This window comes from Mchenga conophoros, linkage group LG18, assembly GCF_057382185.1.
Source record: "Mchenga conophoros isolate Kocher_MC1m ecotype Shallow Benthic linkage group LG18, M_conophoros_male_GT1.1, whole genome shotgun sequence".
Taxonomy (NCBI): Eukaryota; Metazoa; Chordata; class Actinopteri; order Cichliformes; family Cichlidae; genus Mchenga; species Mchenga conophoros.
In genome coordinates this window covers 12,285,509-12,311,072 of record NC_140543.1, presented here as the reverse complement: position 1 = coordinate 12,311,072, position 25,564 = coordinate 12,285,509, and the positions used below count along the sequence as shown (strand labels likewise).

Here is a 25,564-nt window from a genome sequence, read left to right as displayed (position 1 = left end):
CCAATGGAATTCAGACTTATGGGCAGCCTGAGGCAATGACACCACCACTCACTGAAGGAGAACAGTAATTGGACTATGTGTCAGAAAAATCCAGGTTGTGACAAGCCACTCAGCACAGTGTCGCCTTGGCCCCCGATGCAAAGCCGTCTCGTAGCCACTGACTCAACTGATCTGCGTAGTTGCTTCCTTAGCTTTAGAATGGAGGTCAGTGGAGTCACTGTAGGTCAGCAATGTGAAAAGCCTTTCAGTTCCTCTTTTTGAGCATCCCACCATAACACCAAGGAGCTTTGAAAGAAGCACGGGAAGGCTGAAATATTTAATAGGAAATACAGCACTTCACATTTACATTACACCACACTTCATATATAGCTCATGAAACTCCTTTATTTGTGACTGATGGAAGTGCGAATCAGCTAGAAAGGACTGCACAGAGCATGTGGAAAGCATGTTAAACAGATGTCAGTTGCAAAATAGATTCCCTCTTCAGCCTTGCTATGCTTCTTTATACGTTTTTTTTTTCCAAGAGGAAAACATTGTGCTATTTGACAAAGCACGTAGATGTAAAAGACAGCAGAAAATAGTAATAAAATTACAACAAAAAAATACTGACAAGAACAGAATCAATCGTAAACATGTTTTGCATTTAGACAGTTCAACAATACATAGCATGAGTCTTCATTTAAATATTATATATAAAAGTGACAGGTGTTCATTATAATAGACAATAAAAATAATGCTTAACAGGGTATTTGTTAGTGTATTCATTAAACATACAATATGTACACTTTTATACAAGCCAGTCAGTCTAAGCAGAAAAAACTCAATTTTTTCCAGAAGAATCTTTTGTTTAGCTTGAAGTTTAAAGTAATTCGGAAAGTGTCAGGTCAAAGCAATGTGTCAGACATTATTGATTTTTAAAAGTTATATAAGATGACTCTCCACTTGCAGACAAGAGCTTGTCAAGTTTGACTGTAGCTCGAGAAGCAAACTCTTCCACAGGTCAGTTTGGCAGGGAGCTGGTCACATTCACCTCTACTCTAAAAAAAAAAAAACAGCTGGCTAGCAAAACATTTAAAGTTGTTGAATTTCGGTGTGTGGTTTTACAGTATATTACTGCCCTGCGGAGTAACACCTCTACATTTGCATGACTTTTTCATGTTTTCCTCTTAACCGGTGAGACCTTGATGTCTTTTCTTCCACCTGCCGTTCGTCTGTGTAGCGTTGACTCCTCGTCCTCTCCAGCCTGTTGCTTAGCAAAGTTGACAAACACCTGAAAAACCGAAAGTGCGCCAACATTTTAATGCAAGTGATAAATTATAATGCATAGGATTGAATCATAATTTATTTATATCCAGCTCTACATAAGTGATATTTAAATGTCAGGCTTACAACAGCAGTTATTAGCAGATTATGAATATATTTATCAACAACTATAATCTCTCCTATGGAGGGGAAGATGTGTGTACACAGATGGTGTTTAAATAAACCATGCTATTATATGAAATATGTTTTCATAAGAGTTCTAGCTGTTCATGGTAAAACTCCATTACATGCATAATATGTTTAGTTATTTATGTACTCTTTATAAATGACAAAAATTGCAACCTAAAGATTGAATATTTTCATCTATGACAAAAACTGACAGTTATTGCCTCCTTGTCATGGGACAAATACCCTTCCGTTTTATTAACACAGTGTCATTTCTCATTGTTGTATGTCATCCAAACCTGATCCAGTGTTGTCTGGGAAACAGAGTAGTCTTCGATGCTGAGCCTGTCTTTATTGGCCACCACCAGCTGAAATATCCTCGCTAGGGAGGATGAGGCGATCTCGTACTGCAGCGTGTTGTAGTGCTTCTCCCGCTGAACGCAGCCAGGGAAACTGGTCTCCATAAAGCTCTCGACAGGCTCCAGCTCTGGGGACAAGCCTGCTTTAGCTGGCTTGATTTTCATCGTGACCACGTAGCCATCACCAAATCTAAATGAAGGAAACAGCATCAAAACATTCAACATGTTTCCTTATGTGCTCTTATCATTAGTTGATATTAGCTAGAAAATGCCACTGTGACTAAATGACCACTTATATATTTAAATAGTAACAGTCAAAATATGTCTTACTTGTATTTGAGATGCTGAATGGTACCCAGACACTTGAAGGTTCCATTGACCATGATGGCCAGTCGAGTGCACAGAGCCTCACACTCCTCCATGCTGGTAAAAAAACAACAATAATCCATCTTTATTTTTACTGCTGCTGTTTCATGTTTGAGCAATGCATCATCATTTCATGGACCTCTGTGGCGAAATCAAGTGAATGCAAATGTAGCCATGATTTCATCAACAGTTAACCGTTTGGTCAGCTGGTGCAGCAAATGTGTCCAGAGGATTTTAATTTCATTATTAGGCGAACCTGTGTGACGTTAGCACCACGGCCCTGCCATCCCGAATCACACTCATGATGGCATTCCACAGGAAGCGTCGAGAGTGGGGATCCATCCCTGTCGTGGGTTCGTCCTAAACGCACAGAGCCAGAAACAGCCAACTTGAATGTCTGAGCACATAATTCCATGCAAACAGAGACCAAAACCTTTTCTTTATCAGCATATGGCAAAGATCTCAGATTTATGCCAATTTGAACTGATCTGCACAGTTGCTTGCCAGTGTATAAAACATTCGAGGCCAGGCTTGACTGAACCCATATGGCTTCCCATCTGGATTCATAGAGCATTTCATTGATAAATCCCTGCATAAAAATTTAAAATCCCAAACAATGGGCTCATGAGCTTTTCGTCACTGGCTAACTCACCAGCAGCACCAGGGCCGGGCAACCAATCATTGCAATAGCTGTGGAGAGTTTGCGTTTGTTGCCTCCACTGTAAGTCCCCGCACAGCGGCCTGCATATTCTGACAGACCCAGCTTCTGAATGCCCCACTCTGCAACCTAGATGGAGAAAAAGATTCATCTTTAGTGGCTACTTGAATCCAAAACAGTGATCTTTTATAATGGACAACCCACCCGTTAAGATAGCATTTCATAAAATATCATAAAATGCATGAGCAAAATTAGTACAGAAAAGAAGAATGGGCAAATATTTAAAAAAAGAGAACAAAACCATTATGAACAAAGCAGATTTCTACTGCTTTGCTGAACTAAAGTGTCACTGGACTAGCCGAGTGAAAAACATCCTTAGCCTGTTCGATATGTAAAGCAGCTGGAGTCCAACTCACTCTGGGGATCTCTGACTCGGGCACCCCTCTGAGACGAGCGTAAAGGTAGAGATGTTCCCTGCCAGTAAGAAGCTCATCGATGGCATCAAACTGAGGGCAGTAGCCCATGTTCTGGTGCACATCCAGAATCTCTGTCAAGATGCTACAAAACAGGACAAACAATGCAATTCAGTGCAGTGGGCTGACGGAGCACCTAACATGGTAGGAATAACAAAACATCAATCAATTCCAGAAGGGACAGATCTATAGTGATTATTTAAGAAAGCTATCTGAAGAAGCTCAGAAGCTGATTCCTCTCAATAGAAAGGGACTAAAACATTGCTTACCTAATCTTCTTGTCAAGTGTATTTAATTTAATGCCCATATTTGTCAGACAATAATTACTATCATTTGACACATCGGTGCTTCACATTCTTTGAATCCCTAGATTTTTGTTCAAAGACATTTTCCACTTAACTGAGCAGGTATTCTGAGGGGAAAACTGTGAATTTTCAAATAACTGGCATGAAACTCCTTGACAAAATGAGAATTTAGACTTTGAAATCTAATTGTTATTCAAGCCCTCCTAGGCTGCGTTTTTTCCCCAATCAGAGTATCACAGTGATGAGTTTAATAGTCTGATGGTGTTAACACACAGGTAATGTCAGGTTGACCTTCCCGTATTCAAACTGTCTTATTCAGTGAACTGTTTCTGGTTTTCACTCATCTGGAACTGTGTGCAGGATAAACTAAGAGCAAAGTTTTCTATTTTTTGAATAAATTCCATCCGATGCAGGCCTGAACAGATTTTGTGTTCTGTTATCCAGGGACCATTTTTTTGAATAAACTTTATGTACCTGTAACCAGCCACAGAAGCCTCTCCAGAGGTGACATCAGTGTCACCAGTTAGCATTTTGAAGGTTGTCGTCTTCCCAGCTCCATTTACTCCCAAGAGACCAAAGCACTAACAGGAAAAAACGCAAACAGGCTTATGAATGCACTTAAATAAACTCCCATTTATATAGAATGAAACTCATATTCCATCACATTCGATCAAGCTTGATTAGACTAACTAGAAGAGATAAATATAGAACTGCAAATTGCGAGGCGTGTTACCATGCCGCTGTAATGCTCTAATGCCAAATCAGTTTGTCAGTTTATTTGAAGAGATGCAGAAAGAGAAAACTGACAGCAAATAGAAAAGAGTAGTAGGTCTCAATATAAATGTCCTCAGTGACTTTACCTCTCCTGCAGGGACTCCCACACAAATCCGGTCCACAGCTGCCCTCTTCCTGCCCACATACGTCTGTGCAGAGAAGGCAGGGAGACATTTAAGTTGTGTAGTGCTGCTCGAACAATAAGAATTTATGTTTAAAAAAGGTGGTGGATTTTTTGGGAAAATAGTTAAATTCATGTTTAGCACTGCATTAAGTTTGCTATCCAGTATTTATAAAGAAAAGTTCTATGATTCTGGTATCGGGAAAGCACTCTCGCGTTACTTGAGACACAAACAAAAATAAAACAACTCCCACCTTCTTTCCTGCTCCGTCTCCATAGAGGGATTTACTTATGTTATTTATGGGCTGTTTTGCATTATAATCTGAATTTCACAACTTTTATTTCTTTTTCAGATACTTGCATGATGAGACCTGTAGCTGGTAGAAACATTGCTAATGAAATTAAAGGGAGCTGTAATTCCAATGTGTGGCGACCTTTTCTGTATTCAGTACTTATCCCACTGGAGTTTTTCTGAATGTTCCCACGAATACTAACCTTTAGTGCCTTCCCCTCTGTTTTTAATTTTTCATTTAACTGGATGCTGATGTGAATACAAATGAAAGGATGTCTGGAAATAAATTTAATTCTGAAGCTGAAAATGAAATTAACAAAACTGGCCTGGAAGAAACCTTGAAACTTCTATTTCATACAGTCTTATAATCCAAAATGCGCAATGAAATATCACAATAAATATGAAATTAGTCGTTTGATTAAAATGTATACCTTAGAGAGGTCCCTGATCTGCAGAATGTCAGCCTTGTTCCCTCCATCGTAAATCCTCTGCCTCTCTGCTGCAACATCATCATCCTCATCTTGTGCAGGACTCTGCTTGTAGTCTGACAACCTGGGAGATTTGGAAAAAAATCATCAGCACTGAAGCTTCTAGTGCAAAAGAGCTCCTCTGCTCTAAATTCTAACCCTATGGTTAAGTTACTGTTGTTTATTTAAATTTTAAGCTAGTGTGCTTTTAGCTGTGTTCTTACCAGTGGTCCAGGAAGAATCTGTACTGGATCAGAAGATTAAGAATAAAATAAACAAAGCCTTCCACTGCCATGAAAGAAATATTTTTTCCCACAAAGTCCCATCGGAAAGGGTCCAATGTGTAATCTTCACCTGGAAACAGACGAGGTCCAAACTCAAACTTTACTACAATTTTCAGTGAGTGAAAGGGTACTTTATGCATAGACAGTACAGATGGTACAACACTACGCTTAATCTAGCCTAGAAGATCTACATGTCATGGTCCTGGATCGGTGACCCAGCGTTTTGTTGTTGTTATTGTTATTATTATTATTATTATTATCTCATGTTTGGGGGTATTCTGATTATGTATTTGGGGTTGGATGTTTCAGTTCATTGGTTACGGTTTATGCTCCCAGTCAGTTTCGTGTTCTTTGTTCCGTCAGTGTATACTTCCTGTTTTACTTTGTAGATCCATGTGTGACTTCACTGTGTTCAGCTTGTGTCTTCCTATCATTATGTGAATTAGGATCAGCTGTGCTTCCCTCCTATGGTCATGTCATCTGTGTAACTCTGTGTCTCTCTGCCTGGTTCATCACTCCGTGTTCTTATGGTTTCAGGTTAGTTCTTTGGTTTTCCCCAGTTTAGCTTTTGTTAACTCCCCATTCTGCTCTTCCTGTTTTTGCCACTTTGTCACTCGTGTAAATAGTTCACTCGCATCACATTCTATGCCTGCATCTTGGGTCCTCCTTCTCAACACCACACGTCTGCTACCCCAGCCATGACACTACAGTGTGGTATTAAGAGTACAAACTACTAGAAACTATGAGAACCCAAATTAGCAATTTTGTAAAAGTTTGCTTGAATATTTTCACAAATCACACAGTATGAAATTTTATCAGCTAAAATGATGGATAGGTACACAGTACATACCAAAGCGGGCATACACATCAGTAACAGCCTGGTTCATGGCCATGTCTATCAGCCCCCGTCCCAGGCAGAAGTGAGGGAACACCAGCAGGACTTTCTTCAGCCCCTCATTGAACACGAGCAAAGACTGGCCACACAAAAAAAGTTACCTCAAACATCTAAATATAAAAATATATCACATAATTGCAACATCTTTTCTAAAAAATTTTGAAATGCATCAGATGTTCTAAGAATGAACAGCTCATATACATGACCAGGAAATGCAAATATTCTACTTTGGTTTTGAGGGAAAGTTGAGGACCTAAAATATATTCATCCACTTATCCAGGTCATGGGGGCAGAACTGTCCAGGCCTCCCTCTCCTCAGTCATCTCCTCCAGCTTTTCAAGCCAAGAGACATCTCTCTAGCATGTCCTGTGTCTATTCTAGGTTCTCCTCCCAAAACACCTCATATAAGTGATAATCAGCTGACATTTCACCCTCTTTTCACCTGAGTTCACACAACATACAGCCAGAGATTGATGATTACAAAATCGATCATCTATCCTGGTTTCAAGTGCACTTCCGAACAGTGGAATCTACAGATGGGGTACAAAGAAGGCCCAATAAGGTCCACAAGCTAAGGTCTGGCTGCCACTCTTCCAGGCCGAGGTTCTGGTATCCATAGTCCAGGTGAGGTTCATTTGTTTCTTTTTTCTGTCTTTCTAGGGGTTGTCTGAATTGCTAGGTCTGCGCCTGGACCAATTTAACTTGGGAGACATAACCAGGGGCTCCCAAATCAAATTGGTATAAACATAGTTTCTCCTTGTTAAACTTTAAAAAGTTGCTGAAATTTTCTTCAAAGTAGACCCACCACCCAGTCATGCTTGACACTGGAGCAGATGTCTTTTCTTATGTTAATTGCACATTTGATATAAGAACAGCCTTCCTCAGCTGTTTCCTATTTTTCTCCCAAAGAACAAGACTCTAGAAATTAAGAAAGCGATACTTCTTTTCAGCTGAAATAAAACCTCTTTCTTTCCAATGATCATTTTTATGTCTTGCTTCGCCTACACAGATAAGTCTAAAATATAGCAATTAATTTTTTAATGGGTTTTAAATGTATTCATGTATAAAGCAAACAGTTTTTTCACCATAGAAATGCACAAATTCTCTGAAATCCTTGGAAATATCAGGCAACAAAAATATAGCCCATTTGACCTTCAGCTTCTCTCATGACTCATATGTCATGAGAGAAGCTGTGTACAGATGTGCATTGGACAGAACCATCTGGAGGGAAGGACAATCTCCATTTTCTTTTTCTTTTTTTTTGAGCAGGCAGTCACCTGTCACGATGAGAGCACATCTGCACATATGTGCCCTTTCCCTCCAACTTCAGTTTCCTTCTGCTTCTCTTTTTCCTTTATTTTCCACTTGCCAGCATAGGTGTTGGCAGTTGTTGTGGTCGACTTACATGTTCACACCAAACTGTCAATCAGGAGTCTAAAAGCCCTGCAGTTATTAGTTATCCCCTGCCCTGCAGACCAGCAGCTTAACTTCCCTCATGCTTCCCCAGCTGTGCCAAACAATTGATCAGCTTTTGTGTAAGCACCTACTATATAGCTGTTTTATAAAAGAGAAATTCCACTTAACTGCTTCAGTGTAAGGTTTCTAGTGCTCTGCATGCCAGCTGACTGTCACATTGTCCTGACTTAGTATAGATCTGCACCTAATGTGATGAGTAACACCTGTGCTTTCCTGCTATGCTAAAAAGCCATATACTCTCCAACAGCACTCCCCTGACTCTAATCCTAATTCTGATCATTCTGTCCCTGTTGGTAAACATCAGCTGCCATGTGTTCAAATCCTTTGGGGGCAGGAATGTATTCAAAAAATATGGTTAAAAACATATTTTACTCATTCAGCCATCAGGGAGCAAGAATAAAATGACCATAATATTCACTCAGTCATATTACAATACATATAATAATATTATATAGTAGATATTATGACACCATAATATTGCTGTATTATAATATTTTAGAATATAAACAGTCACTGTTACAAAATACTGTTTGGTGACAGTTTTATCACTGTATTGTTTTATGAAAAAGCTTTTGTGTGAGTTTAATAAGGAACATTTGTGTTCTCATGTCTTTCTGCACTCATGTGTTGGTCTGTTCTTGCTCTTCTATTTATCTCCTTTCCCACTGAAGAATTCTGATCCAATCTTACTTCCAATTTTCAAACTCAAATCACCTCAGTCTTTGATCCCCAATCAAACCATCACCTGCCGTTTCATCCAACTCATCCTCCAGTGTCTAGACTTTACAGGTCTTGTCCTATCTTCTTCATTCAGAATCCTGTTTTGCTACTTCATCAAACCACCATCTATTAACTTTTCATGAATTATTCAGTTTATTTCACAAAAATTATATTCTTTGCTTTCAAATGTTCTCTCACTATTGTAAAAACATTTGTAATGTTTTATAAATGTATGCGATTCAGCTGTGGCTGCTTCATTCCAAAAGTAATAGCACTGAAAATGTTGCCCTGTAGTTACTGGTGAAGCTGAACTGGAATGTGAGTATAACTGTGCAAATGCAAAACATAATGTAAGATGTAATGATTAATTCAAATAAGCATTAAGTGCAGTGAAATGTTAGAAGGCTACATGGTTTTTAATCAGTACATACCCGATTGTTTTCAAACAGCTCCAGGATGAAAGTGATGGCACTGCTGTTGATGCCTATGAACAGGTTGATGCAGGACAGAGACACATATGCTGTACTCGGGATGTTGAATATATAGGACAAGGGATACATCATGGGTGTCACTGACCACCTAAAGGCAAGAGATTAAAAGACAAAAACCAACATATTTTTAAAAATTCTCAATTTAAAATATTTTTTTCTTTGTTTGTACTTTTAATTTTAACTTTTCTATTAACTTTTTGTCAATTATTTAGTTATTCGGTTATTGTCTTGTTATACCATAGCAACAGAACAACAAAACCGAACCAAATTAAAGTAAACAACAGCTTACCCATAGAGCAAAAGGAGTGCTATTAGTGCTGGCAGGTTGGATGGTGATGTGTAACACTTTTTGTCAAAAGCCATGAAAATGCCAACTACCATTGCAGAGCTGAGAGTGTAGTTCATCTAGATAAACATGAAGAGTGATTAAGAAGACAGAAATCCAATATTATGAAAAATAGCTCTGATATAGGATATATTAACATACAGTTATTACATTTCACTTAAGCCAGTCTAGCTTCACTTACCATGTCCCAAAAGAAGTTGGACACCCAGTAAACTACAGGGCTGACCCCACTGACGAACTGCAGGTGCTTGGCTTTGGTCACGCGCTCCTGTATGAGGTAGAGGACGAAGCTAGCAGGGATGAAGGACATGGCGAAAATAACACAGATTGCCACCACGGCGTCGACTGAAGTGGTCAGCCTGATGGAGGAAGCAGATGAAGTCAGTTCTATATATTCTGGGGTTTGTTATTAAGAGACTAAAAACAATGCTGAATCCATGCTAAGTCACAAATGGTTTGAGGCTTTAGGTTTTCTCTGAATTATTAATGAGATAATTAAAAATAAAAGCATTTTTTGGCCATAAATATATCTCTATAGTACTGTGCCAAAGTCTTGAGCCACACCACATTTCTCCTTTTTTCTGGAGAAGTGGAGGATGATTTTTGAATCTTTGGGATTCAACTTATTGGTGCAACAATATGTTTTCATGTCTGTCAAACTCTGTTTTCTTTGGCATTTTTACAGATTGAACTAAAGAAATGGGAACAAATGATGTGTTTTTGTGACAGGCTGCTGGTAACAAAGTGCTAAAAGATACAACTTAAAATTGGTTCTTTGCCAGTTTGTCTGTTATGTGTAAACACAACAATATTCTTTCATCCCTTGAATAAGGTGCATTTTTTATGATCGAATGTTTCATAAGTCAGTGTTAAGTGGTTAAAAAATATATTCCTCTGAAAATAGTCAGTTACAAAGTCTGAACTGAAAATGACTGAAAACGAAAATCTTTCAAAGGCCGTCAGAAAGCTTCAGAACGCATTGCTCAAGATCACTTTTAAAAGAACTTCTGGCTCATTGGAAACAAAAAATAAAGAAATGAAAGGTGGCTTGAAACCTTTCACCAGTACTTGAACTTATTAGATATGTTAAGCCTACAGAAAAGACAACCCATGTATATTAAGCTAAATCCAAATAATGTGATAATTCACAGCTTAACATTAGAAACACACATAGTAACTTGCGCCTTTAGCTTCTGATTGTTCAGTTTCTTTTCATAATAAGAGAAAAATGATAGAACAAAATAAAATTCTGGTCTGTACATATGCATTTTTGCAGTGTCCATCACAACACCTGAACGCTGGACTTCAAAGACTATACGGAAAAAGGTGGATTCAAAATCACTTGTGATTTTTGAAGTCCTATTCTGAAAATATGGACTTGAGCATGTTGGCTTTCACCATGCTGAAACAAGACGTGATGAGTAAGAAGTGAATTTGACGGAGCCTGCCCCTAATCACATCCTGATTTAACGTCCAATTTAAACTAATGTGACTAAATTAAATGGCATCATAATTTATAAAATGAAAATGAAATTTGATAAATAAGAAACTGAGACATTAAAGCCACCAGGAAAATGTTTATAGTCACTAGGAAGTAGTAAATCAAGTGAAAAGCGGGGTCATTAAATATGGTATGTATAATAATATGCTGTATGTGCTAGTCATATATAGGCAATCAGTCTTCTTTTTGCATTTCACTTTGTGGATCATTGGAAAAGATTATAGGTTTAAGGCACTTCCCCACAGATTTCTACCTATGTCCATCTTTTATACCCTCTATGGTTGATTTACAGACTACACAAACACATACATTTAAACACAGCTAAAAAAGAAAAAACTACAGTTATTACTCACACAGTGACTTCAGAAAGCTGCTCTTTAGTGAGGTTTAGTGGGTGGTTGATGGCAGTGATCCCGAACTCTACAGGGTTGGCATTTCTGGGTAGGAAGGCTCGCAGAATAGCATTATTAGCCACATTGATGAAGGCCACCATGGCATGCCAGCCTTTGTTATTATACCACACCTGGCAGAGAAGAACAGAACTAATTGAGCACATCTCGCAACTGTGTGATCAGCCTGTTACACAACATAGAGGATCTCCAAATGTAGTCTTCAGAATAAATTTACAAGTGGAAAACATTTAAGCTAACTTACAGGAATCAATCAATGACATGACAGACAATCAGAAAGTGAAAGGTTTGTAAAACACAAGCAAAGTATTAGACTGTCAAACTGCTTGCGTTTACAGTCATTTGTGCCACTTTGCTATTTGTGGAAAAACCCACTCTTCTATCGAGCTGCACACCTACCTTTATATTGAATTCACTTTCCATATATCGTAAGAAAGTGCCAATGTCCCTCAGGGCAAGTCTGCTATAGTAACCCTGCAGACAGCAGTTCATTATTATTAATTTTTATTGACTTATTTCAAACTTGCACACTCGATCTGTAAATCATAACACAAGAATAATCACCCCAGTGATGTTGAGCATCCGTCCCAGCTGATGAAAAACGTTCCGGATGTCTTTAGGGTCCACATCCAGGATGGGGAGTTGCCCTCCAACTGACAAACCTCCATATCTGAGGACAGAAGATATCCACTCACATCACAGTTCCTAACATCAGCATGTCTTTAACACATTGCTGTGTCGTTGTAACAAACGACAAAACAAAAATGGGGAAAGAAAATATTAAATAAAGAAATAAAATTGTTACCTTTGTTCATTCACCCAGTACTTGCTCTTCAAACTGTGAAAAGAAATGTAGTTTTCATTAAGGAGAATGATCATTAATATTTGCTATTTGCCTTTCTTTTTTTTTTTAGCTCTTTGTTTTTCTTTTGCCTTAGACCTTTTCTCCTTTTAATTTCCTTTAGGACATATTTTCCAGCTCTGTGAGGGTTTTTAACACACTTGTATTTCTTCTTTAAATCCACCTGGTTTTACCTTTTGAGTACAGTTTACAACTACATTCAAACTCACCTAGTTCTAATAAGACTGGGGTAGGTTTTGACCAAGTAGTCAGAGATGTTCCTGTCAGTCAGATCCAGCATTGTGTCTTCCGTTGGCTCCAGTCGCTGGCGAGGGGGCAGACCTCCTGCACCATCTGGACAGATGGGCATCATGGTCAGTTTGTTACTTGTGCTGCACTGGCAGGAAGGTGATGGGTTTCTCTGGTTCCATGCAGGACTTTGTAAGATGTTGCTAACCGCTGGGGAGACATCAGGATACTCCCACTCTGGGGTCCTGTTACTGCAGGGAACTCTGGAGGGAGAGGAGTGAAGAAATTAAACTGCAAAGGTAAAATCACTCATGCGGTAAAGCTACTATCTATGCACTGTATATACTTAGTTGTAGTTTTAACCATCCACTGTATATAATTCAGCCACTGGATTATTCTTTTTTAATGAAGCTTTTTTTGCTTTTTGCAGTTCTCCAATAAATAATTTAAATGAAGTTAAAGCAAGAGTTCAATAAGGTTTTTTTGCTGCCCTAAATTCTTCATTATTTCATTTTTGTCAAAAGTCTAAATTTTAATTTTGCAGCTCTTGTCCACTTTACTTATGCTCTCCAAAACGTTCCTGCTTTTTGAATTCATTGTAATATCTCACTGTGCCTTTCATCCCTCCTCCTCCCTAAACCCAGCTCATTCGGACTGTCCTTGGAGTCTCATCCGAAGTCTCCATCAGCCATCTGCTCACTCTATTTCAACGCCAGCAGCATCTAGAGATTGAGTGGTCTAGTCACTACCTCCCACCTTTATTCGGGACTCCCCTGTATAATGCTACTTGTTATTGTACTGAAAAAAAAAAGTTCTGTTCTCACTGCTTTTGCTTTTTTTTTTCCTTCCAAACTTCTTGGAGCTGACTGTTATGACTTTGAGTCTTTTGGATTAATAACTCAAAACGGAAGTATGAAGCTTAAAATTAAAGTATTTGACAACAAATTTGAATATTATTTTTTTTAAATGAGTTTAATGTTATTCCAGATCCAGATTCTGCAGATTTGCTTCTATTAAAAAAAATACATATGGATACAGTTTAAAGATGTGTTTGTTTGACTATACCGTTTCCTGGCATTGTATGAGCCCTAAGAAAATAGACATCAGTGCTCTAAGATGTAGCAGAAGGAGTGTTGTTATCTCTAGTCATAATGCTCACCCTAGGGGTTCTCCTTCCATGCATCGCGTGCCCAGGCCTGGTGGCTTTAGCAAGCGCTCTATAAAGTGTTTCATTTTGGGGTCATATGGCCTCTCATTGCTAATACAGTGATGAAAAAATACAAAGAAGAAAATTAAATTGGAGAAAAAAGCAAATATCTATCATCCAACATGTTACTGAAAGATTTATCTAAAGCCTTCACACCTGAAGAAGGTGAACTGCTGTCCGTACATCCAGGGGCTCAGAGTGAGACTGGGATATTCTCCAAAAGGAGGGACAATCATGGTGAAGATCAGTGCTATCAAGACAAAACTGGCAGGAAGGACGATCTGGAATCAGACAGTCACAAGCATAATAACAACAGTTTAGAAAATGTTTTGCAAAATAAGCGGACACTTTTGCAGATACATCCAAACAAATTTGGCTCAAAAAATGTTCTCAGTAAACACACTGTATCTGTTAAAACCGTCAAATTCATTCAAATAGGTCTCTCAAGAAACTCACACCAGTCTATTTAGTTTATATGCTCCACACAATGCAACCACAAAGCCATTTCACTCATCACGTCATTCCCATGTTTATGAGATCCTGTACCTGTGCCAAAAAGTCTTTCTGGCTTCGTGTGGCATGGTGGAACCTCTTTACCAGCAGAGCATGGAACTGTTTCAGGATCAGAAATCCACCTTTCACCTGCCTGGAGCCCTTTCCTGCACTGCTGTCCGATGACTGGTTGGTGGGGTTCACTCCATTATGTTCTGTGTTCAACAAGAAAACAGTAAGCAGCACTAAAACCATATCTACAGAAAACAAAGCATTTTAGATGAACTGCATAATCTGCATGTGGGAACAGGCTGTGAATGAGTGTTACTACTAAAATCCACTGAGCAAGTATTCTGAGGATTATGAATATATTTTCTGAATACCACAAATGCATGAATGCGAGTAAATATATGAATCTGATGCAGCACTATAAATAGAAAAGAGCATATAAGCAGCAAAAACAGACACTAAATTCTAACTAAGGCAGCCTGTACCTGGGCCATTCAAGCTGAGTGAGGCTTAACACAAAAGGATTTAAATGGTCACAGAAAACATGTTCTGTGCTCGAATAGTACTTTTTTGCATACTTGTCACACTTAGATGTTTCAAATCATGAAACTAATTTTAATATCAGACGAAGAATAAATAATAAATGATCAATTATTAATTTCTTGTTGAATCAAGAATACACTTGACAAAGTGAAGTTGGTTGAAAGATTTTAAAAAACAACACAACTGGGACTCCAGTGAACCACAGTGAGCACCATTATGTGCAAATTGAGTGAACTGTGGTGCACTTTCCCAGGAGTGGCCAGCCTACCAAAGAAACTGCAAGAACTTCGGGCCTCACTTGTTTCAGAGTTCATGATTTAACAATAAGAACGAGACTGGGCAAAAATGGCATCTACTGAAAAGCTGCAGCGTGAAAACCGCTGCTGACCAAAAAAGAACAAAAAGGCTGATCTAATACCAAAAAATATCTTGATGGTCTCCAAGCGTTTTGTCTGTGGACACACCAGACAAAAGCTGAACTTTTTTGAGGGTTTTCATGGCGGCTTTGCTACTTCAGGACCTGGATGACCTGACATAATTGATGAAACCACGAATTATGCTCTCTACAAGAAAATGTTCAAGTAGACTGTATGGCCATCAGTTTGTCCCCTGAGGTTGAAGCACATGTTAGTTGTGCAGCAGGACAACGATCCAAAAGAGCACCAGCAAATCCATCATTGAATGGTTCAGGTAATAAAAATAAAGGTATTCTATGTAAATTTGATTGAGATTCTTTGCATAATCTTAAAGTTGATGCTCAAAACCATCCCAATGAGATGAATTCAAACAGTTCTGCAACAACGTCCAGGCCAAAATGCCTCCAAAGTGATGTGAAAGACTCATTGCCAGTTATTGCAAACACTTGAATGCAGGGGTGACACAAATGGTTATTAGGTCAGGGGGCAATTATTTTTTCACATAGGGCTAGGTAGGTTTGGATAGTTTATATCCCTTAATACATAAAATCATCATTTAAAAACTGCATTTCATATTTAATTGGGTTGTCTTTATATTAAAAATTGTTCGGTGGTCTGAAATATTTAACTGTGACAAATATGCAGTAAAATAAGAAATCAGAACGCAGGACAAAAAAAATTCACAGCAGTGTATAACAGTTGTCATCATTTTCTAATTTGATTTACCTCAGGGTTATCATGTCAGGTGGAGTAAAACCCTTTATCATCAACATTTTTCATTTCATATTCAGGTGAATTCATCTCATAATGTTTCTAATCTGCTTTGAATTTATTATGTTTCTCATTATAATCAGTTACTTGTATCCCCCGTCCATAGCAACTAGGATACTAGTTCAACATTCTGTCTACTATTTCGCTGTTTTAGACTAATTTTCTTGTAAATCAATAACTAACAGATTATTCTGTACTCTCAGGAAACAATTCCAACTTTTGTACAAGCTTTTATCTTTCCATGTCCAAATATTGTTGTTTAAAAAAAAACTGTTAGCCATACTTTCATTAGTAATTTTAGCATGTTTCATCTCTTCCTCAACTAAGACTTGTAGTTGTTAAGCCGCAGTCTATGAATTAGCCATACTATTTATTAATAGTTTAGTTAGCCATACTTTTGAAACCGAAGGGATCGCTATGTGGTTCTAAATCTCTCTGAGCTATTATAAACAGTAAGATGGAGATGGATGTAAGCTAAATTAGCAGCATGTTCACTCGTCGCACAACTTCCTTGTTCGGACCCCCTGTGACTTCACTAACCAATCAGAAGCCAGGAATTCCTATCCTCAGGTAAATTCAACACATAAATATTATTGCTTTGAAAGTGCATACATAAAGAATCAAATATGTAAACATGTAAATATCAAATATAAATGGAAGTGGGTATATAATTATCTCTGAAAACCTCATCTAACCCATGTAGAATTTATTTCTACACTTTACAATTTTTCTACACCTGTCAAAGAGGTCATGTAATTAGTTAGACTTCTACTCCAACATATATGTGCACTTGGAAAAAAGAAAAACTGCTGTTCTCATGAAAATATCATAAACTGAAATCTTTCTGGGTCTATGAATTCAATTCATAGATAATATGTATGAAATTTTCAGTGTTGACTAAAGTACCCAGTCACTTTTACATTTTAATCGTGTATGCATTCCCTTTGGCTGTTATTTTTACTGCTTACCCATTACCTAACTTTTTGAGGTCACTTCTTTAATTAATGGTTATAGTACCCCTAGCTACTGGAAAGGTACTCTCTGGGGTACTTGCTTCCCTGGTTGGGATAAATGCCTTTCAGAGTGTTATAAATAACTGTCCTTATGTGAAAAGTCCCACATAAAAAGTTAGGAATAAAATATTTAATCGATGAAAGAAAAAAAAGATCTGATTGGCCCAGGTTCAGTGACAAAAAACAGCATTTATATTGCCAGAGTTCAGTCTAATGGCTCTTAACGCTCTGACCTTCATCTCCCTCTATGCCAACATTGCAGCCATTTTTTCTCCCTTGTAACATCCACTGTTCTAGAAGTAGGACACATAAGTGAAACAAAAAACACACACATATGCACACAAACTAGAGGGTTAAAAAAAGACAAATGAAGCACCACACCACACTTGAAATCTAAACAAGTACTTTGGCTGCTTTTATAGTCACAGTTGTATAATCTACTTCGAGGATACGCAACACTAACAGCCTAATAAAAACAGGTGTGAGACTGGGCAAAGGGTCAGAAATTCAATTCCAGCAAAAGGCCATGGAGAATATCAGTGGTGGTATTTACCAGGAGTGGTGGCATTATTCGCAGCTTCTCCGTCTGCAGTGACCTTTATGAATATCTGCAGAGAGAGAAAAAGAACTTCCTTAACTTTCAAAACTTTTCATTCATGTAGTATAAGTTCATCCTTTATGTTCTGAATATATTGTACCCTTTTTTCTTTTTTAATTTTTAACTGACAAATCCCTAGAACTGTGTGCAGGTAGAAAGCAACAGCAGAAAAAAGAAAAGAAGAAAAGATGCAGGATCCAAGTCTAATAAAGACATTAGCTGAAATCTTATAGCACTTGGTCTTTAAAAAAAAACTTTACAGATGTATTAATATAGTTAAAATGCTGCAGAGGCATGTCATGTTTAAAAGTACACAATTTTTCTAATCCATCCAATGAAAACAAATGTTGACCTTTTCAGAGCTTTTAAAAGTACTAATAAGGGCAAAAAACAAACTTCTCTTACAATGTCTGGCTCTTTATTTCATTTATCAGAATTTTCAAACGGGGTTCAAACTTTCCAAAATTTAATATAAATACATATTCTGAAGACTCTTAAGCTATCCACAGTATCAACAAACAACAGACATCCGTACCTCCTCTAGTGATGTATCAGAGATGCCAAAGCTGCTTAGACCCATATCAGCAAGTGTCTCCTCCAGCTCCCTAAACAGGCTAGCATAGGCCCGATGTTTAAACCCTTTACTGGGGAGCAAATAGGTCAACTCCTGTCCAATCATCTCAATCAGCCTGGCCTCGGGGACATGGTGGTGGATAAGACTTGTGATGCTGTCTATATCCCCTGGAAAGAGGACAGAAATTCACATATAAATGAGCTACTTAGGAGCAAAGTGTTCCCAAAATAGCAGAAACCAACACAAGGACAAAGGAACAAAAACTGCTTGAGATGCAAAAAAAACAAAAAAACAAAAAACAAAAAATTTTATTCAAGCACATAAACGCATAAGCAAATTTACACTTCACCAGCTTCACGGGGTTGCATCTTAAGTACGTGTCCTCAGGCAGAACAGTAATAGCAAGCTCATGGGTCAATATGACCATTAAATTGGGAATGTGAAAAAAAATTGTCTGTTTATGTTCTGTTTTACAACTTTGATAAGTGGGCCAGTGATGCAAATTTCAACAAGTCCATACTGAAACGTATAAACAACTCAGCAGGTTGCACACACACGTGCTCCTCTGCTACACTTGTGAGGGCGCTCACTTACAAAAGAAAAAACGTATTATTATTATGACATTATATTATTATTATTATCGTTATTATTGTTATCATTATTATCATTACTACTACATTTTTATTAGGCAGGGCTCTATTGTAAAAGGCTGATGCTATGCACCAGGAGTTTCACTGTACGATACATTTATTATTTACACCTATTCAACTGCTTATTAACAGAAATGCCAGTAGTGCATTTAAGCATATATAATTAGCATACAGGCATGGTTGAGACGACCTTCTAGAATGCAAACCAAGCATCAAAAGGGGGAAGAAATGTGATTTAATTGACTTTGATTGTGGCATCATTGTTGGTGCTAGACAAGCTGCTCTGAGACAGAATCTTAGACACAGCTGCTCTACTGGGATTTTCCCGCACAACCATCTCTAGGATTTACAGAGGATGATCAGAAAAAGAGAAAATATCCAGTGAACAACAGTTCTCTGTGTGAAAATGCCTTTTTTGTTTTCAGACATCAGCCGGGAAATGGTCAGACTGCTTTAAGCTGAAGGAAGACAACAGTCAATCAAATAAACACTTGTTACAACCAAGGTAGAAGACAATCTCTGCAGGATGCAGAACAGCTTGAACCTGCTGAGCTACAGCTACAGAAGATATTTTCTTGACACACTTCGGAACCCTTTTAGTACTAAGTTACATAATTAGTTACTGCCTATTTAACCATATCATGAAGAGAGCAAAGTAAAATTCCTTGTCTGTGCGCACAAACTTGTGCAACTAAAAATTATTGTGGCACCATAGCCTACTCGAGCATTGTTGCTGACCATGTCACAAAGCTCAGATCATCTCCAACTGCACTCACATGACCGCCGCAGCCATCAGAGCTCAAACCAGTAGAGCACCTTTGGGATTTGGTGGAATGAGACATTCACATTATAGATGTGCAACCAGTAAATCTACTGCAACTGTGTGGTGCTATTACCTCAATATGGACCAACCCAGTCCATCCCAGTACTAGCCAGGTATGCCTAATAAAGTGAGTGAGTGTATGTAAGTCATCTGAATACTGATGACTCCATCGCTGCCAGGATTATAATTATAATCACAGACAGTTCAAACATTTATTATCTCAATTGCCTTTGGCTTTGTTTCTTATATATAACAACACCACAAGCCTAGAGTCAAAAAATTATTCTTCATTCTCTCAGTAAACATAAAGCAATAATTTTGAATAAAATACCTCTGACATACATAAAGGCTGGTTTATTCAAATAATTAATGCATACCAATCAAGTAAACTTCATTTTACCAGATTCTATTAACTCTAACATTTGACATTGTTCTCATGTAACAAAATATATGGAAATTTACATATAATTACATTTTTGAAGGCAGTATTTTGGGCATTTTTTTTTGATAGTAATAGTAATAATACCCTTGTCCACATTCATTAAGCATCACTTATATGACTCCACTCATAGATACAGATATTGAGTTAATAACACACATATGATAATATCAGCACCAGTTACTTTATGGCTAACAGTTCAACATTGTGTTGATAGTTGGACCGTGTGGATCTGGTCTTTATCAGTTTAGCTGATTGCCTTTAAACTCTATTTACCAGTTGCCCAGTTGCTGCTAATGATAACATAAGTCAGAGCTAGCATGATAGATGAAAAGTGTAAAAGAGTCGCATATATTCTAGTGTTAAATGGGCCAAGTGGGTAAAAGAGGGTAAAACCATAGCTGAACCAAGCAGAGTCCTGAGAGTCTTGAGAAACTGGGCTTTGCTTTAAGCCCAATGCACCAATTTTAAAATGTGCTACCTCTAATGTTGCTCTTAGCCAATAGTATTGTTACAGTGACTTCTCTGATATCCAGTGTGGTAGCCGCACCCTTATCCTCGTCCTTACCCTAAAACAAAACTTAACTTGAACTTGAAAACCGAGTTCTACTTTCCAAAACACACCTTGAAGAAGAAAGAGCGAGCCAAAATCCTTTCATTTTCCAAAACTGTCTTCCAAAATCTACATTTTGTGTAAACTTTGTCTTCAGTGGAACAGAAAAACAAGAGAACATAGACAGACGCAAAAACAAACCAACTCCTGAGGCATTGCTCATGAGGAGGAAGATTAAAGGGATATACGATATCCACTTACCATCCAAAACTCTGTCTAGGTGCTGAAACTGATTCTGAGACTCATCTTTATATCTGGTGCAGATGGAACAGGAACACGAACAGTCTGAGGCACAGTCGCAGTTATTCTGACAAAAATAGAAAATAACACCTTGAACAATGCAAAAGAAGAAAAAGAGGATTTTCTGACTAAAAAGTGAGCAGACAAAAATCACGTATTCTCTTGCATATGTCTGTGGTAGAAACAGATTTGTTTTCTGTGCAGAAACCTGCTGAGATGAGAAGCATTACAGATGGTTAAGCACAAAAGTTCATCCTCACCTCCTTCTTCCTGAGGTCCTTTATCCTCCGTACAAGCGTCAAATAGAAACCAACTCCAAAACAGTTTTTGAGGAATAGGGGGGACCCGCAGCAGTGCAGCTGCCCTTTGGAGATGATGGCGATGCGGTCGCTCAACAGGTCGGCCTCATCCATGTGATGAGTGGACAGGATCACAGTGCGGCCTGCACAAGGAGCGAGCTTTTATCAAAATCTTGGCTTGTTGTACATGAACAAAGTAGTGTGTGATACCAAAGCTTTTCAGTGCTTTTACAGCGGATGCAGAATTTATTGGTTTTATGACTAAAATTCTGTCTTTTGTTGTAGCCACTCAGTTGAATTTTCCCCTTTTGATCAGTTCTCTACAAAATCCAAGTGCCTCAGGGGAGCTGTACAGCTTCAAAAGACTTTCTTTCATTCTTCAGTAAATTCTGGAACAGTGAAAAGTCAACTTGAGGATAAAAAACACCTTTTAAGAGTTACAAAATGAAGTTACTGAGAGAGTTAAAGTGTGGACCAGACCATTAAATGTGACTTTACAGACAGCTTTTACCAGTTCTGTATTTCAGTAAGAGGTCCCAAATGGATCGTCTGGAGTAGGGGTCCACTCCTGAGGTGGGCTCGTCTAAGATGACGACCTTTGACCCTCCGACAAACGCCATAGCCACCGACAATTTCCTCTGCATGCCGCCTTTAATGTGAATAGAACAGATGTTTAAAAGAGATTTTTTTCTCCTGCTTTCTCTCACACACAAAGAGAAACAAGCAATGACCTGAGAGGTTCTGAGCCTCATCATCTCTCTTGTGAGGCAGCCCAAGGTCCACAAGCATGTCCTCGACCTCCCTTTCTGCCTCCGCCTGGGTCCGACCTTTCAGCAGTGAATAGAACAAGATGTGCTCTTCTACTGTAAGACTGGTACAAAACACAGCAGTAGTAAGTGAGACGTTTCTGTAAGAAGGCTGATTGTGAATGATTGAATAACTTAAAAGTTACTAATATTGTTGTTGGTTGTTTAGTTGATTAAATTACCTAAAATAGAACTTACTGGTTAAAGAGGATGTTGTGTTGAGGACACATCCCCATTGACGTGCGTATAATGTCTATGTCAGTTCTAATGTCTCTCCCGTTAATATAGGCTGTGCCAGATGTGGGAGGATAGAGCCCGGTCAGGATGGACCTGCAAAAACCAGAAACAGAGCATCATAAACAGGTGTTACCAACCTTTAAGTAGCTATCAAAATTCAGTTTGAATCTAAACCAAACAGAAAGTTCTGAGTAGATCATTTTTAAAGACTTTTTAAAGACGATTGTCAAGTTTTAATGAAATACCCTTGCAGGGAGCTTCCAAAATGCATAGAGGCTTCTGTGAAAGCCATTCAAATCTGAAATGTTGCTGAATCATTGCCGCTCAGACACACTACATGAATTCCCTTTACATCTTTTCAGTGTGTGTTTTTTTAAAAATCAGTGTACTTTCTATAAGAAACACTCATACAACAACATTTCAGTTTACATTGTCGTGGTTTTTCCAGCCCCATTGTGCCCCAGGAAGGATGTGATCTGCCCATCATAGAAATTAATGTTGAGGCAGTTGACAGCTGGACGAGAGCATCCATCAAAGACTTTCACCAGATCCTGAATTTGCACCCCCATGACAAGGCCTACTGGGTCAGGCTCAAAGAACGACTGGTCTGCATGCAAAAAGAGATTGAAAATATTATCAAAACATGACAGAAATAACACAGTATCTCTCAACGTTTATTTTAATTTGATGGAATTCTTTCTGAAAGAAAGTTTCTGAGAGCACTTAGAGGAAAGAGAGTTTTTAGTCTGATTTCTCAGTATTTTACCTACCTAATACTATTTTCCCTTCCTTTCACTAACCTGACTGAGGCCTTGTCCCAGCAGTTTCCCTAATAACAATATAATTACAGCTTCTAATCAGCACAAATTTATCATTTTCCGTTTTCCCCTGTGTTTTTCCAGTCTGCTGCAGGATTTGCATGTTTCCACCAGGTGCCCCCAGAGAGTTCCTCACATGCAGTGTGGCATCTCTCTCCAACTGTGTCATTATCTAGTATGCCTTCTCCTTGTTTAGTCTGTGAAGTGTAGTCAAAGTTACTGTTTCAGCATTCTGAGCTTTTCTTCTGTATTTGTGTCATCACCTTCATTTCCCGAGTCCTGGCCGTCCTCCTGGTTTGGCGCTTCTTCTTGCTGTTTCAGCAGTTCCCTCTGTCTCTCCCGCTGCTCCCTCTTACTTTGGTGTTTGCAGATTTTCCTGCTGGCTGAGCCGTTACAGGTGTTTGTCTCTGGTCTGCTCTCGATATCCTTCTCTTGGTTTTCTGGTTCAGGTTTCTCAGGAACTATAAGGAATAGACAGTACATCAGCTTACTAGCATGCTTTTTGATCAAAGTTTTACCAGGCCTATAATTAAAAATCATCACCATGAAAGCGCTGAAGTTACATATTGATTTTTACTCTCCAGTTAAAAAGAAAGAAGAAAGAAAGCACCTAATCTTTTCTTTGTTCAAATAATACACTGCTTTGTTGACCCATCATATGGTTATAAGGACAGTTACTCAAAGTGCAGACACCCTATTATCTGTCTTTTACTAAGCTTTAGATTTTACTTCCAGCTCTGACACTGATGGGATGGGCTGGATGAGCCTTAACTTCACCTTATATTGACATTCAATGGAACAACAACACTATTCCTCTGGTAATAATTTGCCCTTCTAGCCGCAATTTTAAACATAAAGAATAAAGGTAGAAATTCATTTTATTTGACTCCTGTTTTAGTCATAGTGCTGCTCTGTTGTTGACTAACCGTTGTCTGCCGTTTCTGTGTGTGAGGGTTTAGGTCTTTGCCAGTAGGAGGGCTGGAACGGGAAGTAGAATGGCCGACCAATGCCATACTGTCCTAATGGGCAGACACAAATAGTTTGATTTTATTAGTAATAAGCTCATACTATCAATTAATTGCTAAAATACTGTAGAATATAAAGTAAGCCCAACCTGGGAAAACATTATCCAGATACCAGGCCAGGATACCATAGAGGACAGCATCAAAAATCATCATGAGGATGGAGGTGAGAAAGGAGTAAGTGTCTTTCTCCAAGGGGCTGGTCTTAATGTTGTTCCACTGCAGGCCCAAACCCTGCTCCTCATACCGTGACAGGTACTCTGTCCCGAAGCCAAAGGCCACAGGTGACAACAAGCTCTGAAAAACATGAGGGGTAAAAAAAACCAGGATGATCACTCGTTTCATTTGTTGCTAAATATCTGTGTGTAGGCATGAAAGTCAGCTGGGTTAAATTTGCTAATGTTTACCATGAGATTTACTTAAATACAGCGCTTAACTAATTTATTAGACTCGTCATAAAACATGACAGCACAAATATTTTTGAAATCTGTTAAAAACTTGTTTAAAACTTAAAATTTTATTGTTATTTATGATGCAAAACGACTGAATTCATAGAAATTAATCAAGCATTCAACCGCTAAAACAATTCTTTCTGTTCAGAAATGGAAGTAAATAAGAGTAATTTGACATATTTATAAAAAATACACCATATACTGTTGGATTACCCAGTATATGCAGGGGGAACTATAGTATAAACTATACATTAGTAGTTTAATGAATGTGTTAAGCACTGTAAATCATATTTACTATGCTTGAAAAGCATAACTTCAGGTCTGATTTTGTACTTTAAACAAAAAAATAAACATACTGCAGCCAGTTTCATGCTCTTGGTGATGCGGTCTTGCCAGGCAAAGCACAGGATGTGAGGTAGGTAGAGGGTGAAATAAATGATGCCACTGCAGGCTGCTGCCAGGTTGGCCTTGTTGAAGAACACGCTCATCAGAAAACACTGCATGATGGTGGCCAGAGTGAAAGTCATCAGAAAGAAGAAGACAAGGATCGGGTCGCTGTAATGCAACACTTTGCCACCCTGAGATTAAAAAGGAGATATATATAGAGCATGACTATCTCTGCAGCGAGTTTTACTTTCACATTTAAACATGCACATTTAGGGTTTAAAAAAAGGTAGAGAGAGGAAAAACACATAAAATATATATGTGTGTGTGTGTGTGTGTGTGTGTGTGTGTGTGTGTGTGTGTGTGTGTGTGTGTGTGTGTGTGTGTGTGTGTTAATATGATCCACAAGAGGGCAGCATTAAACCCTGTGAAACATGAACCCTCCGAAACAACCTTTTGGTATGGCAACCTTTACTATTCAAAAGAGACATATTTAGCAATTTTTCCATCTGTGTGGAGCCACAAAGTATTTTTGGGCCCTATAATTAAGGTCACAGTAATTAAACCTCTCAAGCATAAATTAGTTTATACGAGGATTTGGTATTTAACTGGTTTTTGCATTTTTATTACATTAATAACATATTAACTGAGTTCAAGAACTAAATAACAAATCTACTATCAAATAAGTTTACTTCAAAACAA

At 38.3% G+C, this 25,564-nt stretch overlaps 1 protein-coding gene across 3 annotated transcripts in view; it reads right to left on the bottom strand.

The window, feature by feature from the left end:
- Positions 1–298: 298 nt before the first annotated feature.
- abca4b (ATP-binding cassette, sub-family A (ABC1), member 4b) overlaps positions 299–25,564 on the bottom strand; it is a 46,103-nt gene continuing 20,837 nt past the window's right edge. For 2 of the 3 annotated variants that reach the window (XM_085254848.1, XM_085254847.1), the window contains 35 exons: positions 24,835–25,056; positions 24,119–24,323; positions 23,931–24,023; positions 23,268–23,465; positions 22,616–22,793; positions 22,148–22,279; positions 21,875–22,014; positions 21,655–21,792; positions 21,105–21,286; positions 20,806–20,911; positions 18,041–18,246; positions 17,461–17,515; positions 17,141–17,200; positions 14,210–14,370; positions 13,820–13,944; positions 13,616–13,714; positions 12,438–12,719; positions 12,172–12,204; positions 11,931–12,036; positions 11,766–11,840; positions 11,310–11,479; positions 9,637–9,814; positions 9,399–9,514; positions 9,050–9,197; positions 6,378–6,501; positions 5,468–5,597; positions 5,208–5,328; positions 4,450–4,512; positions 4,064–4,170; positions 3,228–3,369; positions 2,806–2,940; positions 2,410–2,513; positions 2,118–2,210; positions 1,728–1,977; positions 299–1,270 (listed from right to left, as the gene is read on the bottom strand). In XM_085254848.1, the coding sequence (XP_085110974.1) occupies positions 1,154–1,270; positions 1,728–1,977; positions 2,118–2,210; positions 2,410–2,513; positions 2,806–2,940; positions 3,228–3,369; positions 4,064–4,170; positions 4,450–4,512; positions 5,208–5,328; positions 5,468–5,597; positions 6,378–6,501; positions 9,050–9,197; positions 9,399–9,514; positions 9,637–9,814; positions 11,310–11,479; positions 11,766–11,840; positions 11,931–12,036; positions 12,172–12,204; positions 12,438–12,719; positions 13,616–13,714; positions 13,820–13,944; positions 14,210–14,370; positions 17,141–17,200; positions 17,461–17,515; positions 18,041–18,246; positions 20,806–20,911; positions 21,105–21,286; positions 21,655–21,792; positions 21,875–22,014; positions 22,148–22,279; positions 22,616–22,793; positions 23,268–23,465; positions 23,931–24,023; positions 24,119–24,323; positions 24,835–25,056 (4,794 nt within the window). In that variant the 3' untranslated portion in view covers positions 299–1,153. The remainder of the gene's footprint in view (positions 1,271–1,727; positions 1,978–2,117; positions 2,211–2,409; positions 2,514–2,805; positions 2,941–3,227; positions 3,370–4,063; positions 4,171–4,449; positions 4,513–5,207; positions 5,329–5,467; positions 5,598–6,377; positions 6,502–9,049; positions 9,198–9,398; positions 9,515–9,636; positions 9,815–11,309; positions 11,480–11,765; positions 11,841–11,930; positions 12,037–12,171; positions 12,205–12,437; positions 12,720–13,615; positions 13,715–13,819; positions 13,945–14,209; positions 14,371–17,140; positions 17,201–17,460; positions 17,516–18,040; positions 18,247–20,805; positions 20,912–21,104; positions 21,287–21,654; positions 21,793–21,874; positions 22,015–22,147; positions 22,280–22,615; positions 22,794–23,267; positions 23,466–23,930; positions 24,024–24,118; positions 24,324–24,834; positions 25,057–25,564) is intronic. The other variant, XM_085254849.1, reaches the window with a different exon arrangement.